Source organism: Antechinus flavipes, chromosome 2, assembly GCF_016432865.1.
Source record: "Antechinus flavipes isolate AdamAnt ecotype Samford, QLD, Australia chromosome 2, AdamAnt_v2, whole genome shotgun sequence".
Lineage (NCBI taxonomy): Eukaryota > Metazoa > Chordata > Mammalia > Dasyuromorphia > Dasyuridae > Antechinus > Antechinus flavipes.
In genome coordinates this window covers 52,853,278-52,866,835 of record NC_067399.1, presented here as the reverse complement: position 1 = coordinate 52,866,835, position 13,558 = coordinate 52,853,278, and the positions used below count along the sequence as shown (strand labels likewise).

The following is a 13,558-nucleotide window of genomic DNA, read 5'->3' as shown; positions in this document are numbered from 1 at the left end:
CCACCAAGAATAAAGATCTTCCCCTAACCTGAATTCCTGACTCTGGTTGATTTTAAATACGCGGTCGTCACTGCTAACATTTATATGGTTGCTTACATTGCTCTGGGCACTGTGCTAAGCACTTTACAAATATTATCTCATTTGATTGTCAGATCAACAAAAACCCAACTATTTGTCTTATAACAAATCTTTACATTAAAAATTAGAGCCAAGAATTTTATTTTAAATAACTTATACCAGTAATTCCATAAATGTCTAAAAAGAAATATTTTTCTTGGTTTTGGTAAAACTATAAACTTAAATATAGACTCTTTTAATTATAATGTATCTTAAGGAAGATCATTTAGTTTAACCTTTTCCTTTGTTATAACTGTTTTTTAAGTTCTTCATGACAGTTGGTGAACTTTCATATTTCATTTTTATCCACATATAATTGATAAAGTTCCTATTGTGTGCTTGGAAAGAATGGAGTCTCATGTCTTTCTCTGACAGCTTGTGCTAGGATCTATCACTTTTACCATTTAGGAAGCTTAAGCATGTAGGCTGCTTCGTAAGTTGTGACAAATTCTATTTTTAAACATAAATTCCTGGTGCTCAGGGTCCTTAGATGATACTATTGTACTATCTTGTTTATGGAACATATGGAACATATGATTTTAAATAGTTGTTTCACATGTAACATATTTTTGAAAAAATTTTTGCTATGTAAAAATGGTAGAAGAAATGAATTTTAGCTCTTGTATTTATATTTATCTCTTGGCTTTGGGAAACATTTTGAATTATAAATACTCAGTGACGAACTAGTTCATGTATTACCCAGTGTAACTGACTTTGGTTTTCCCTTCTATAAATTTTTTAAAAAAGGAAATGTTTGATTTATAGCCTTCCATTGCTTGGATTTTAATGTAGTTTTAGAGTTACTTTTCCCACTTTTTATACAAGGTGGTTTAATATTCACTGAACAGTTGAATAGTTTTTTTTTTTTTTTTTACAAATTAAAAAAGGGGAGTTAATTTTTTGTTATAAATTGGAAACTCCTCCTAAATTTCTTAGTTTTATGTCTCATTGTGGCATAATGATGACTCTGGGTTGTCAAAGGCAATGATTATAGCCAAGGGTAATGTCTATATGGCAACAGCAGTAGCAGCAGCAACAAGAACTGAATTTTATGTAGTGTTTCCTTTCTGCCAAATTGTATGCCAAGTGCTTTCCAAATGTTTGATTACCAAATCAATGAAAACTCAAGTATTTCTCTTCTTGCTCTATATTTCCTTCATTTTAATAAATTTTTATATAAAAAATGAAAATCAAAATTTTTATTTAAAAGACACTAGCAATTCCACAGATGTACACTATACAAAAGTACAATATGTGGTCCTACCAAGCTTAAGCAAGCTTGGAGAAAGGGCTTGCTGACCCACTGGGCAGGGATCTAGTTGAATTGGGACAGGTTCCTCACTAGCTTGGTTGCCATGATTTGCACAGGTGGAGGGAGTATCACACTAGGGCAATCATTGATTTTAGCAGTTCTCATGGATAATTCAGGAAAGCAATTACTTGGTATTCTCTCCTGGCAGTGACTCTTGTGAACCTAGAATGACTTTCATAGAAATGTCATGAGAGTTGGGCTTCAAGAGTTGTCAGACATGATGTGCACTGATTTTTTAATAGCTTTTGTAAAGGTCAGTATGCAGACCAGGAATCTAAAAGCTTCCTTTTTTGATTTGTTTTTTGGATTAATCATAGAAACTAAAAAGTCATTCTTTGCTCATGTTCCTTCCCTAGAGATTCTTTGCTAAATCATTTCACTTAATTGGGTTTGAAATATAGAGTGTAATTTCAATAATAATGAACAGAAAATATGTAAAGTCAAACAGATACTAAATTGGATAATTGAGCCTCATCTATAATTTACACACTCATGTTAGATACTAGTTTTAGCCTGTTTTTTAATCTGGTGTTTCATCAGAACTTCTGACAATAAGCAAAATAAAATTATTTTGAGTTTCCTTTTGTATTTTATCTGTCTTTATCTTCTATTAAGGGGACAAAAAGCAGCATAATAGGTTAGGATGAAGTAGTTATGAGAGCTTAGATAAGCTACTACCTGAATAGTTGTTGATTAAATCAGTGAGACAAAGAGAGCTCTCTTTAGTATGAAGGCTGCTTTACTGTCAATGGCCTGCAGAGAATGCAGTGAGATGGGTGATGAGGTAGCGGAGATGGTGAGTACTTTTTATCAACTAAGAAGTACTATATTATCACTGCAGAGAAGTGGGGAAGTCATTTTTCCTTTCCTTAAAAAACAAAACAAAACAACTTTATTGTTGCCTTTTGTTTTTAGACTATAGTTATTTTGGCAACTAAGTGGTTGCAAAGTGCTAGACCAGAAGGCCTTAATTCAAACTCACCCTCAGACATTTATTAGCTGGATAAATCACTTAGCCCCTATTTGTCTCAGTTTCCCTTCTCTTTGGTCTCTTATTTCACCTGTTGCTTCCTTGTAGTTTAGCTTAGAATTATGCCTTCCTTCCCTGTTGCTTCCTTGTAGTTTAGCTTAGAATTATGCCTTCCTTCCCCCTTAAAATGGGGGTAATAATAGTAAGAATTGAATGAGATAGTAATCGTAAAGTGCTTAGCACGGTTATCTGGCACATAGTAAACAACAGACACACACACCCACACACACACAATTATTGTTGTTATTATTTTCCTACCCTTCCTTACTTACTCTTTTCTATACACATGTCCCTTCCCACCTATCCATTGCTAACACACAGAATTCTTTCTTGAAGTAATATATAAACAAGTCAGTGAACACAGTGACCATATTGGGCTGTGATTTCATCTTCCATTTCTGTAATCTTCACTTCTCTATTGAGAATCTTCTGTTGTTGTTTTGTTTTGTTAGCCTTGGTTCTTAGTTTTCAAACAACAACACAGTACTAACAGTGTCTCATAAAATGATATGATTTATGGATATAGTTTTTCTCTCTGGTCTTTTATTTCACCTGTTGCTTCTTTGTAGTTTAGCTTAGAATTATGCCTTAATCTCTTATTTTTTTCTGTATTTATATATGAAAGTTTATTTTAACATTTTAAAAAATCTTTTGCTTGTTTACAGTGTTACACATTTCTATACAATTTTCCTCTCCTTAGGTTATATTAGGTTTTTTTCATAGATATATTTGGTATCTTGGATCTGAGTGACCATTGCTCTTGTGCTGCAATATCCTTTATCTGACTCCCTATTGAGATGTAGAAACAATATTAAAGTACAAAGGAGGGACATTTATAAAATTATGAAAGTCTATAATATCTACTTAATATTCTAAATTGTATCTTCTTTAAAGTGTTTGATTTGATCTGGTTGTCTTTACTATGATTCCTACAAGTAATGTCAAATTTTACATTTTTCTAGAGGAAGTATTGCATATTTCAGACCCTGAGAATATCTCTAATTCAGTTACGCATCTCAGATCTGTACAGCTACTCGCTCTTTATCATTTGTCTCAGCAGCCATTTTATTCATAGAACTCTGTGTTTAATAATTATTTGGCTGTCTTGTTGATCACCATCTTCCTGCTTATTCAGCTCCAGATCTTCATTACCTCTGGTCTGGTCCACAATAATAGCTTTCTAATTGATCTCTCTGCTTCTGCTCTCCATCTTCTCTAATGTATTCCTTCACACAGCTACTAAATTGATATTCCTTAATCAGTAATCTGACTTTGTCACCCAAAGGTCTCCAGTGACTTCTTTTTTTTTCCTCTAGGATAAAATAGAAAACCTTTAGTCTTCCATTTAAAATCCTCTCTGCTTTGGCTCTAATCTAGCATGTCTTTCTTATTTAATATTACTCCTCTTAATCCTCTGTAGCAATCAAACCAGACTGCTACCTGCTCTCCTTTGTGTTCTGCCATTATAGAATATAGTTATGTCTAACCCCCACCTCATGGGATGCCTAGTTCTTTTTGCTGATGGTGTTTCAGGTATATCCTTCTGCAGAAGACCTTTGCCAGATGCTCTGCTTGTTTAGTGTCATCTCCTTCTTGAAATGACTTTACTTTATATATACTTTGTAGTAAGCTTTTTATAGTCAGAGGCTGTTTCATTCTTGTTTTTGATTCTCTAGTGCATAGTACAGTATTCTGAACCTATTCTGAACATTTAATAAGTGTTTTAAAAAATTCAACTTGAGTTTTTCTTGTGGTCCAAAATACTTGTTAGAAAAACACTTTTCAATGAAAAACATCAAGTTGTTTAATTGGACCAACTCTAGATGACCATAAAAGTCTTAGAATTTAGACTTGTAAAGACCTGTGGAAATTACCTGTTCCCCTTATTTTTAAATAGCTGAGAAAACTGAGTTCTAGAAAGGTTAAGTTGTTTTGGATCACTGAGATAGTAGTAGAACCAACATCTGAATCTTGATTTTTCTGACTTAAAATACAGTAAACTTTCTATCATGCCATGATGCTTCATTTAGTGGCTCTCTCCTGTTATGGGATTTCATATCAAATAGAAACCTGTGGGGTAGCATCCTCTTTACTAAACGTATGAACATGGACAAAATGACTTACTTCCCTAAATTTCTGTTTTATCATCTGTAATATGGGAATAATAATATTAACAGCACCTTCTAAAATATAATTGAATAGTTCCCGAGATTAAACTATTTGATTCAGTGCTTATTTACTTTTTTTTATAACATACAAATTTGTAATTGTATAATGCAGCTACTAGAATCTTTTCATTGATTTCAATGTCAGGGTCATCTCCAGTTATTTTATTCAAAGTAAATATGTCTTTCTGAATGGTAGAACAAGCTAATTTCTCAAATATTTATGTGGGCAGGTGTTACAGCTTACTTTCCATCTTAAAACGATGATTCATAGAAACTCCTAAGAAATTGGAGCCCAATTTCGTCATCACATAATCATCAAACATAGGTTCAGGCTGGGGCATTCTGGTGGGGTAACTATTAGGAATGAGTGGTTAAAGTCAAATAATTGCTTTGGATGGAAAGTGTATGTCTTATAAGTGATTTTATAATGTAGTCATTTAGGAAGCCCTTTTTAGTTTCCAGTGCATCTTCCATGCTTCTCATTAATGACTAAAAAAATACAGTTCATGTTCTGCTTCCTATGTGAAGTCTCTCTAGATCCTTAGCTCTACTACTGCCTCTGCTAGTCTCTATAATGAACAATATATTGTAAGCTGTTTGAGAATCAGGATGTTTCATTTTTGATTCTTTATTCTCCCTGTTCTGATATAGTGTCTTGCACAAATAGGTCTTTAGTGTTTGCTGAACTAAATTAGTGGATTGACCATATTATGAATATACCTCCTCCTTCAGTCTTTCATAGGCTATTGGTGGACTGTGGCTTTTATTTTTTTTTCCCCTTGTCTTCCTGATTTGAGGGATGACAACACAATTCATGACACATCTATCATACATATGCCTGAAACTCAAAAATTGATTTTGGAGATAAACAGATTTTGGACTGTTTGAATGACAGATAGGAAAAAATGTTAAATAGCCTTTATATGTTTAGACTTGTAGCTTCATGTAGGATGAAAAATGTGGGGGTTGTATTGTCTAATTCATTTTGTCCTGGAAAAAAGAAACCATCCCCAAAAGCACTGTCAGACAGTGCTTCATAAGATGCTGGAGCCAGAAGATTTGGACTGGGATCTCAGCTGGGCCTCATGCTATCTGTGTGACCATGATTAAAATATGTCTTTTCTTATTTTTAAAATGAGGAGTTTGGAACAGATGGTCTCTAAGGCCCCTGACAACTGTAAATCCTGTGATTCTGACTGAGAGCAAAGATGTTTGGTTTATTCTTTGTGATTAATGTTGTTTTATGTACAAAGGAGTATGTGAGATAGTCTCAGCCAGGGAGATAAACCACATACTATAGAAGTTGTTCCATGTGGCCCTCATAATAAAAATTGCTGCTGTTTCTTTTTTTTTTTAATCCATTACTTTATTTCTGTTTTAATAGAGATACTAATGTTGTAGATAGTGTTTTAATTAGTAATTAATCTTCCTTAAGAACATTTCTAAATTAGGATCTGACAAGATGACTAAGGCTCCTTTCAGCCTTCCTACAATCCTAGGTTAATGTAAGTGTACCACTGTAAATATCTCTTTGGTTAAAGATTGTTAGTTATCTGAGATGAACAAAACTGAAGCAAGAATGGTTAGCATAAAGAATAATGTCTGTTTTTAAGACTCTGAGCTTGGACTTCACAATTGGAGGAATGACAGAGCTAAAGGTATACAAACAAGAGCCACTTTCATAATATGCTGATATTTTCAAAACAATTCAGTAAAAATGAATGAAAAACTCATACTCTCTTACATTTTCCTTTTACTGAAGGGTCAGCATGAACTCAAACTGAATAAGAATATTTCCACTAGAAGGTTCAGTTTAGTCATTGTGTATACCCAATCAAATTAGTAGTAATTAATTTCATTCAACAAATGTGAAATGCTCTTATTTTTAGGGCTCTGCTAGGCTCTGGTAATAAAAAAAAGTGGATTAAACACACAGATGAAGGAGAGAGAAAACAATAAGTAACTGATGATAATTATGGTCCAAAGAAGACATTGCGGGGTGGCAAATTTGAAGTCAGAGAGTAATATTGTTGGGGGAAGTAATATCTTTGGCAAGAAAACCCCTGGACTGTATGGTTCATGTGGATATGAAGAGTTGGACATGACTGACAGCAAGAAAATATTATTGTGCATACTATTTTCTTGGTTCTGTTTATATTCTATATCAATTTATAAGAAATTCCCTGTGTTCCTCAGAAGTTCTCATATTCTTTGATTCTTAGAGTGCATCTCATTGCATATATCACAATTTGTAGAAGCATTCCTCTGAGTTGATGGGCACCTGCCTTGTCTCTTATTATTACAAAAAGTGCTGTCATAAATATTTTGGTGTAGATGAGTCTTTCTGTCTTTGACCTTCTTGGAAGTAGGATAGTGGAATCCACAGGTATGGACAGTTCAGTGACTTTATTTGCTTAATTTCCAGGAAGGTTAGGCCCTATTATGTGATTTTTATTTTGATGGTTGTTTTCTGTGAACTGTTTTTAACTGTTCCTTAATTCAGTTCAAAGATAGTTTGTGTGTGTCATACCACAGTATTGCTCTTTATTATAATATTGGCTTTGAAATGAAATCCTTCCTCTCAAATAGAGACATCTGGAAATAGAAGCAAACTGTTGTAGGTGATGAAAGATGGGGGGGGGTTTAACTGGCTTGATATTTTTTTGGGGGAAACAAAAAACATGTTGCAACTAATTTTCCTTTTATTTTCTTCTTTCTGCCTTTCTGGAAAATTAGTAGAGAATTTGGCACACAGATTATAAGCAGCTTAAATAGCTACTATTTATATGGAAAGAAATCATCCAGAAATCCTTTTACTTGGATACAAAGACTCCATAGTTCTAAAGCTGAAAGTTATCTTAGAACTTGCTATGTTTTGATCTTTTGAAAGAAAAATTAGACATTAACCAAAATTATATGGTGAATCTTCAGGTAATTTTCATTTTGAAAAATGGGACTGAAAGAATGGATTAAATCTGTATGTCGTATGGGACAACCTTTTTCTTTTTAAAATAAGACAATTAAGGACAATACAGTATTGACAAATTTTTCTTCTTTCTAATTCACTCTTATCTTTTCTTTAAGCTAATTTTAAATATTTCTGAAATACAGTCCCTACACCTCGTTAAACTTCCTTCAGAGTTTGTATTGATTTTTGAATCAGTAACTTTTAGTAATGTAATAATGATCTATTTGCACTTGTCCGTGTATTTGTCTCATGTTATTACTTGTTTATAATCATTCACATACAGAGTTTCCTATAGATAAAAACATGTATGGAGGTAATTGAAGAGGTACAGTGGTTTGGGATAGGTTGCAGCAAAGAGCTTCCTAGAAGAAGGGGAGTGAAAGTTGTCATCAAGAAGTCCATGATAATTTTCTAAAAAACAAACAAACAAAAAAGTTGAGAGCAGAGGGTGACGTCCAAGATTAAGTAAAGAAGGCCTTCATCATGTCAAGCAGTCATTGAGGAGGACAGAGATAAGAGTCAAAGAAGGATGGGAAGACCTTGGGTGAATGATGGTGTCTGCATTGTTGTAGAACACATCCACATAGGGAGATCATTGGTAGGTCCATTAGATTTTTTTTTTGAATTTGACTCCTGAAGTTTTTAATTGCATGAGATCAAAGATCAGAAGCCATCCATCTAATCCACTCATGTGGATGAAAATTCCCTTTCCAGCACGTCTGACCAGTGAGTGGCATTTTCTGGAGAAGTTCTTGTGACATGAAATGCATAATTTCCAGGGACAGCCCATACTTTGGAAAGGGTTAATATTTTAACAGATTTTTCCCTATATTGAGCAGAAACACATGCACTCCTTTGTAAGTTCCATTAATTTCTTTGGTCCTATTTTCTGAGGCCAAGTAAAAGAAGTCCTTCCTTTAGATACTTTAAGACAGTTATTATGGGCCACCTAATTCTGCTCAATGCAATTTCCATAAGCATTTATTTAAGCTCCTTCCTTTACACAAGCTTCATTCTTCACACAACTGCCAAAATGATATTACCAAAAGCAAATCTGACCAAATTACTTCCTGCTTACTGACCTTTGGGGGCTCTGGATTACTAGGATTGAACACAGATGACTCTGATTAGCATTTAAAGCCCCTGATTACCTGGCTCCAATCTACCTTTTTGTGTTTTTATGACACATTACTCTCCTTCTTGCATTCTGCAATCCTGTCAAAATGGCCTTCTCATAACTTTGCATAAAGACAATATCTTTTCCCCTTTGATCTGTCCTCAATGCTTGGAAGGCGCTCTCTCCTCCCTCACCTCTACCTGTTTCCCTTTAGAGTTCAACCATTTCCTAGGCCTTTCTAAATCCTGTGTATGTGAGAGAGTGAGAGAATGAATGAGAGAGGGGGTAGGGGAAGAAAGAGAGGAGAGGGAGAGACAGAGAGAAACAGAAAGAGACCGAGAAGGAGAGAGAGAGAGAATATATATGTATTTATCACACATCTATAGAGAGCATGCAATAATTTTGATTAAGTTCCACTTTGTGACAGTAGTGGTCATCTATATGTGCTTCTGTATAATACCAGGCTGGTTCAGAAGTCTGATCTTCATTGAATCATACTGAAATTAGCTGATTACCTCATCTTTCGAGAGTTTTCTCAACTGAGTGCTAGCTTTTCTGTCATAGACATATTTCATTGTTAGATTTTATTGTGTTTTTAATTCTCTGGTTTGTAAGAATGGATATTACTCTATAAATATGCAAAAGTCATATCTGTCAAAGAGCACACTTTAGAGACTGTTAGAAATATTGCTGCAGCAGTACGTGTGGGGAGGTCAAGTATTAGGCCATTCAAGCCCATATTTGGAAAAAAAAAAAGATCATTTCTACCAAAATACAAAGAAAAGTGTTATTGAAAGCAAACTTCCTCTCCTTCTCAAGCAAAAACAAAACAAAAACAAAAGCATAATGCCAAGAATGGACAAACTACTGCTGTGAAAGTCTGATTAATTCTCAGAAAAGAAGGAAAGCCTTTCAGAAGGATCTGGCAGGCAGGACATTTGAAGCCCTAGGATGTGTGGATGTGTCAGGCTAGCAGCCAGCGAAAGGGCCCTGCCTTCCCTGAACTGAATGCCATATTGGGCAGTTGTAGCCTTCTCTGACTCACTACAGATCTCATCAAGGACTGAACGATTTCCCTGCACAGAACTAGGTGCTGCACTGGGACCTGCTGAATCTCTTCTCCATCCTGCCTCATCCTTGCTTGGTCAACTGACATCATGTATCCAGTAAACTCCAGTGGCAGTTTATCACCTCTAGAATCAAACATGAAATTCTTTATTTGGAGCCCAAGGCCTTTCATCGCCTGAGCAATCCTCCTTCCTCACCTTTCTAGGCCTCTTACAGTTTCCCCCTCATCCTTTCTTTTACTTCAATGTTTTCACTTATTTTTGCTTCCAAGTTTCAGCTACAATCCCACCTTCTACAGGGATCTATTTCCATCCCTCTTTATTCTTCTGTCTTCTCTCTGTTATTTCTGTACATAGCTTTTTTGTACCTATTTATTTGCATATTGTCTCCCTGATTAGGGTCATCTGGATGGTACCATAATGCACTGAACATTGGGTTTGGAGTCAAGAGAACCTGAGGACTGAGAGGGCTATTGTTGTGGCGATTATAAAATTGCCATTGGCAATTAGTTCTTGTAGGATGAGTTATTGAGGCATGAAGCCAGTGAGAGGTGGTAGTCCTCCTAGGAAGAGTAGTGTGAGAAGAATAATAATGATTGTTGGTGCAGATTTGTTTCATAGGTCCTCCTAGGGATTTGATTTTGGTGATATTTGAGAAGTTAAGGGTTAGAAATGTGGTAATGGTGGCTATGATATAGATAGTAAGGTTAAGGATAGTTATAGTTGGGTTAAGGTGGACAATAATTGCTATTCAGCCTATGTGAGTAATGGATGAATAAGCTAGGCTCTTTTGTAGGTGGGTTTAGTTGAGTCCTCCTCAGCCCCCTAGGATTGCAAGAGTGATGAGGATTTTTATATTTAGACATGGGGCAATTTGGAAGAGGATAGACGTGGGAGCAATTTTTTGTCATGTCAGGAGGATTATTCCTGTTAGGAGTGGGATTCCTTGTGATACTTCAGGCACTCAGAAGTGGAATGGAGTGAGGGCTAGTTTGATTGATAGAGCCAGGGTTATTGAGATGGAGGCTCATTGGTCAGAGAGTTGAAATAGTGTTCATTGGTTTGTTGACCATGCATTGCAAATGATGGCAAATATTATTATGGAGGCGGTGGCTTGAGTGAGGAAGTATTTTGTGGTGGCTTCTGTGGTGCGTGTGTTGTTTGGGGCGGTTATTATGGGAATGATGGCTAGTGTGTTGATTTCTAAACCTATTCAAGCAGTAAATCCAACCTCAGACATTTACTAGCTGTGTGACCCTGGGCAAGTGACATTATCCTGTTTGCCTCAGTTTCCTCATCTATCACATGAGCTGGAGAAGGAAATAGTCAACCATTCTAGTAGTTTTGCCAAGAAAACCCTACATGGGGTCATGGAGAGCTAGACATGAACTAAAATGACTGAACAACAATTCCCCCATTAGATTTTGAGCCTATTGGGGGAAGAATTTGCCTTTGCTTTTCTTTGGGTCCCCAGTGCGTAGCCTGGAACATCATAGGTACTTGAAAAATGCCTGTTCTCCTTATATCTTACTCACTGGCTGTATTTTTATGAGTTTTGTCTCCACATTAAGACAAACAGATTCATGACGTGTTCTTAACCATTGTTGTCTATAAATAACTTTATACACTGTGTGACATAACAAAGGGAACACTTGGACAAATATTCCTTGATGGAACAGTAAATCTATACTGAAGCATCCTCTCTTTGTTTATATTCCTCCCCTCCCAGTGCTGTTTTTCTGTCTCTGTTTGTTTTTCTCTGTCTCTCCCTGTTTTCCTCTCTTCTTCCTTCACCCTCCTTCCCTCCATCCCTTTCTCCGTCTCCTTTCCTCCTTTTGTCTCTTCTTTCCGCCCTCCCTTCCCTCCTCCTGCCACATTTCTTTACAGAAAATAGGTGTTTAATAAATGTTTATTGAATTGAATCATATTAACTGCCCCTTATCTGGAAAGTGATAAAACTAACCAGTCAAACAAATCTTGAGAAGCTTTCATTCTCATGTAGTAGGTAGAACTGGAATTAGATCTTGGAGGGAGAGAGAGATTTTTAATAAGCCATGATAGAAAGGTGTGCACATCATCCAGCCTGTGCAAATGCTTAAAGGCAAGAGAGTAGAGGCTGAAATGAAGACAGAGGACAGTTTGGTTAGATATTCATTGCATAAGAAGGAGTGATGTGAAATGCAACTGCACAGTGAACTGGATGTCAGAATATGGAAGACTTTTTTAAAACCTGGTGAAGAAAAAGCTTTAATTTGATGATGTAGGCAATAGTGGACAGTTGTGTCAAAGAAGGTTTGCAACCATACTTGACCAGTTTTATAGATCTTAGGCTATTACCAATGAATTCCTTGTAGTTACAACTGTTGACCTGATCAGTGTCTCAGCCTTATATCATAGTAAGCAATTTGGAAATTGAGAAGTTGGGGTAGATGGAAGGAATTGTTGGCATGCAACTGGAGAGGATACAGATTCTCATCCATAAAAAGTTAGGTTCAGAGTAAGTTTACTTAGGATTTATGTAAATAGTGTACATTAATGTAAGCCAAAGTTCACAAACATTTTTCAACATTGCATATAGTTTGACTTTATGTTGACTCATTGCATATAATAAACAATATTGTATTCGGCAATATATAATATTTGCATTATTTAAACAAATCATCTAAACATAGAAAATGTAAACAAATAAAACTGAGTTCCATTCCATCATTTATCATATACAGTGACATGAACAACTTCAATAGCTTTATTTGTTTTGTGTCAAAGTTCCTAAAATTCTTTTCTTCTTCAGGATGACTGGCAAAGCTAAATTATTCCTACTTTGATATCAAAGGTAGGAATGTTTGTTAACTAAAGCAAGCAAATGTAATCACATCAACTCAAGTGAACAACTAGCTACCACTATCACATCAATGCCAATGTGCTACTTCCTTAATTTCTTATATTTTGGTTCTCAACAAAGAGATATTCCATCCCTATTCTTCTTGTATGTTTAACAGACTGTTCCTCATAACCATAAGCTACTCTTTTGTCTGCCTCTTTTATAGTCTGGGCTAAACTGATAGGTTGTTTTCTCTTGTTTACTCTTAAGTCCAGTTTTAATATTTTAAGCTCCTTCTCCCCTAGATGGAAATCCACTAACTTCTTAAGGAAGGGTGAAAATGGCCCAGTTTGGAAATAGAGCTTGTCAAAGCTTTCATGCCATTCAGAATGAGATTGACCTATGGGAAACCCCTGCATTTCCAGGCTCAGTGAGCTAGGAGAACTAGTCCTTTAAAAAAAAACCCAACAATTGTCTTAGTTACCTCATCATTTCTAATTTTATTTGCTTGTGTGTATGCAATCTTTCCTTTTAACTTTTGGCCATTTAAAAACATTTTTTCTGTATTTTTTTTTTTTTTTTAGAGGACTACCCTAACGGTACTTGGCTTGGTGATGAGAATAATCCTGAGATGAGGGTTCGATGCGCAATCATTCCTGCTGACATGCTGCACATTAGCACAAATTGTCGAACAGCAGAGAAGATGGCGCTAACGTTACTTGATTATCTTTTCCATCGGGAAGTTCAGGCTGTCTCCAACCTTTCTGGGCAGGGAAAACATGGGAAAAAGCAGCTTGATCCCCTCACCATCTATGGAATTCGTTGTAAGTATGTTTCATGCTTTGTATTTCTGGATCACTTACAGGGTTTGTAGATTTGCTTCATATTTGTGTGTATTTACTTGTTCTCAGAGACTGGTTCCCCCGGTGTTCATTTTTAGAAGTAGCATTTTAGTGGA

The 13,558-nt window shown here is 35.6% G+C and overlaps 1 protein-coding gene across 5 annotated transcripts in view; it reads left to right on the top strand.

Annotated features, from left to right (window-relative positions):
* Window positions 1–13,558, top strand: part of BANP (BTG3 associated nuclear protein) — a 244,254-nt gene that overhangs the window by 80,681 nt on the left and 150,015 nt on the right. For all 5 annotated transcript variants that reach the window (XM_051974821.1, XM_051974822.1, XM_051974824.1 and 2 more), the window contains one exon: window positions 13,185–13,424. In XM_051974821.1, the coding sequence (XP_051830781.1) occupies window positions 13,185–13,424 (240 nt within the window). The remainder of the gene's footprint in view (window positions 1–13,184; window positions 13,425–13,558) is intronic.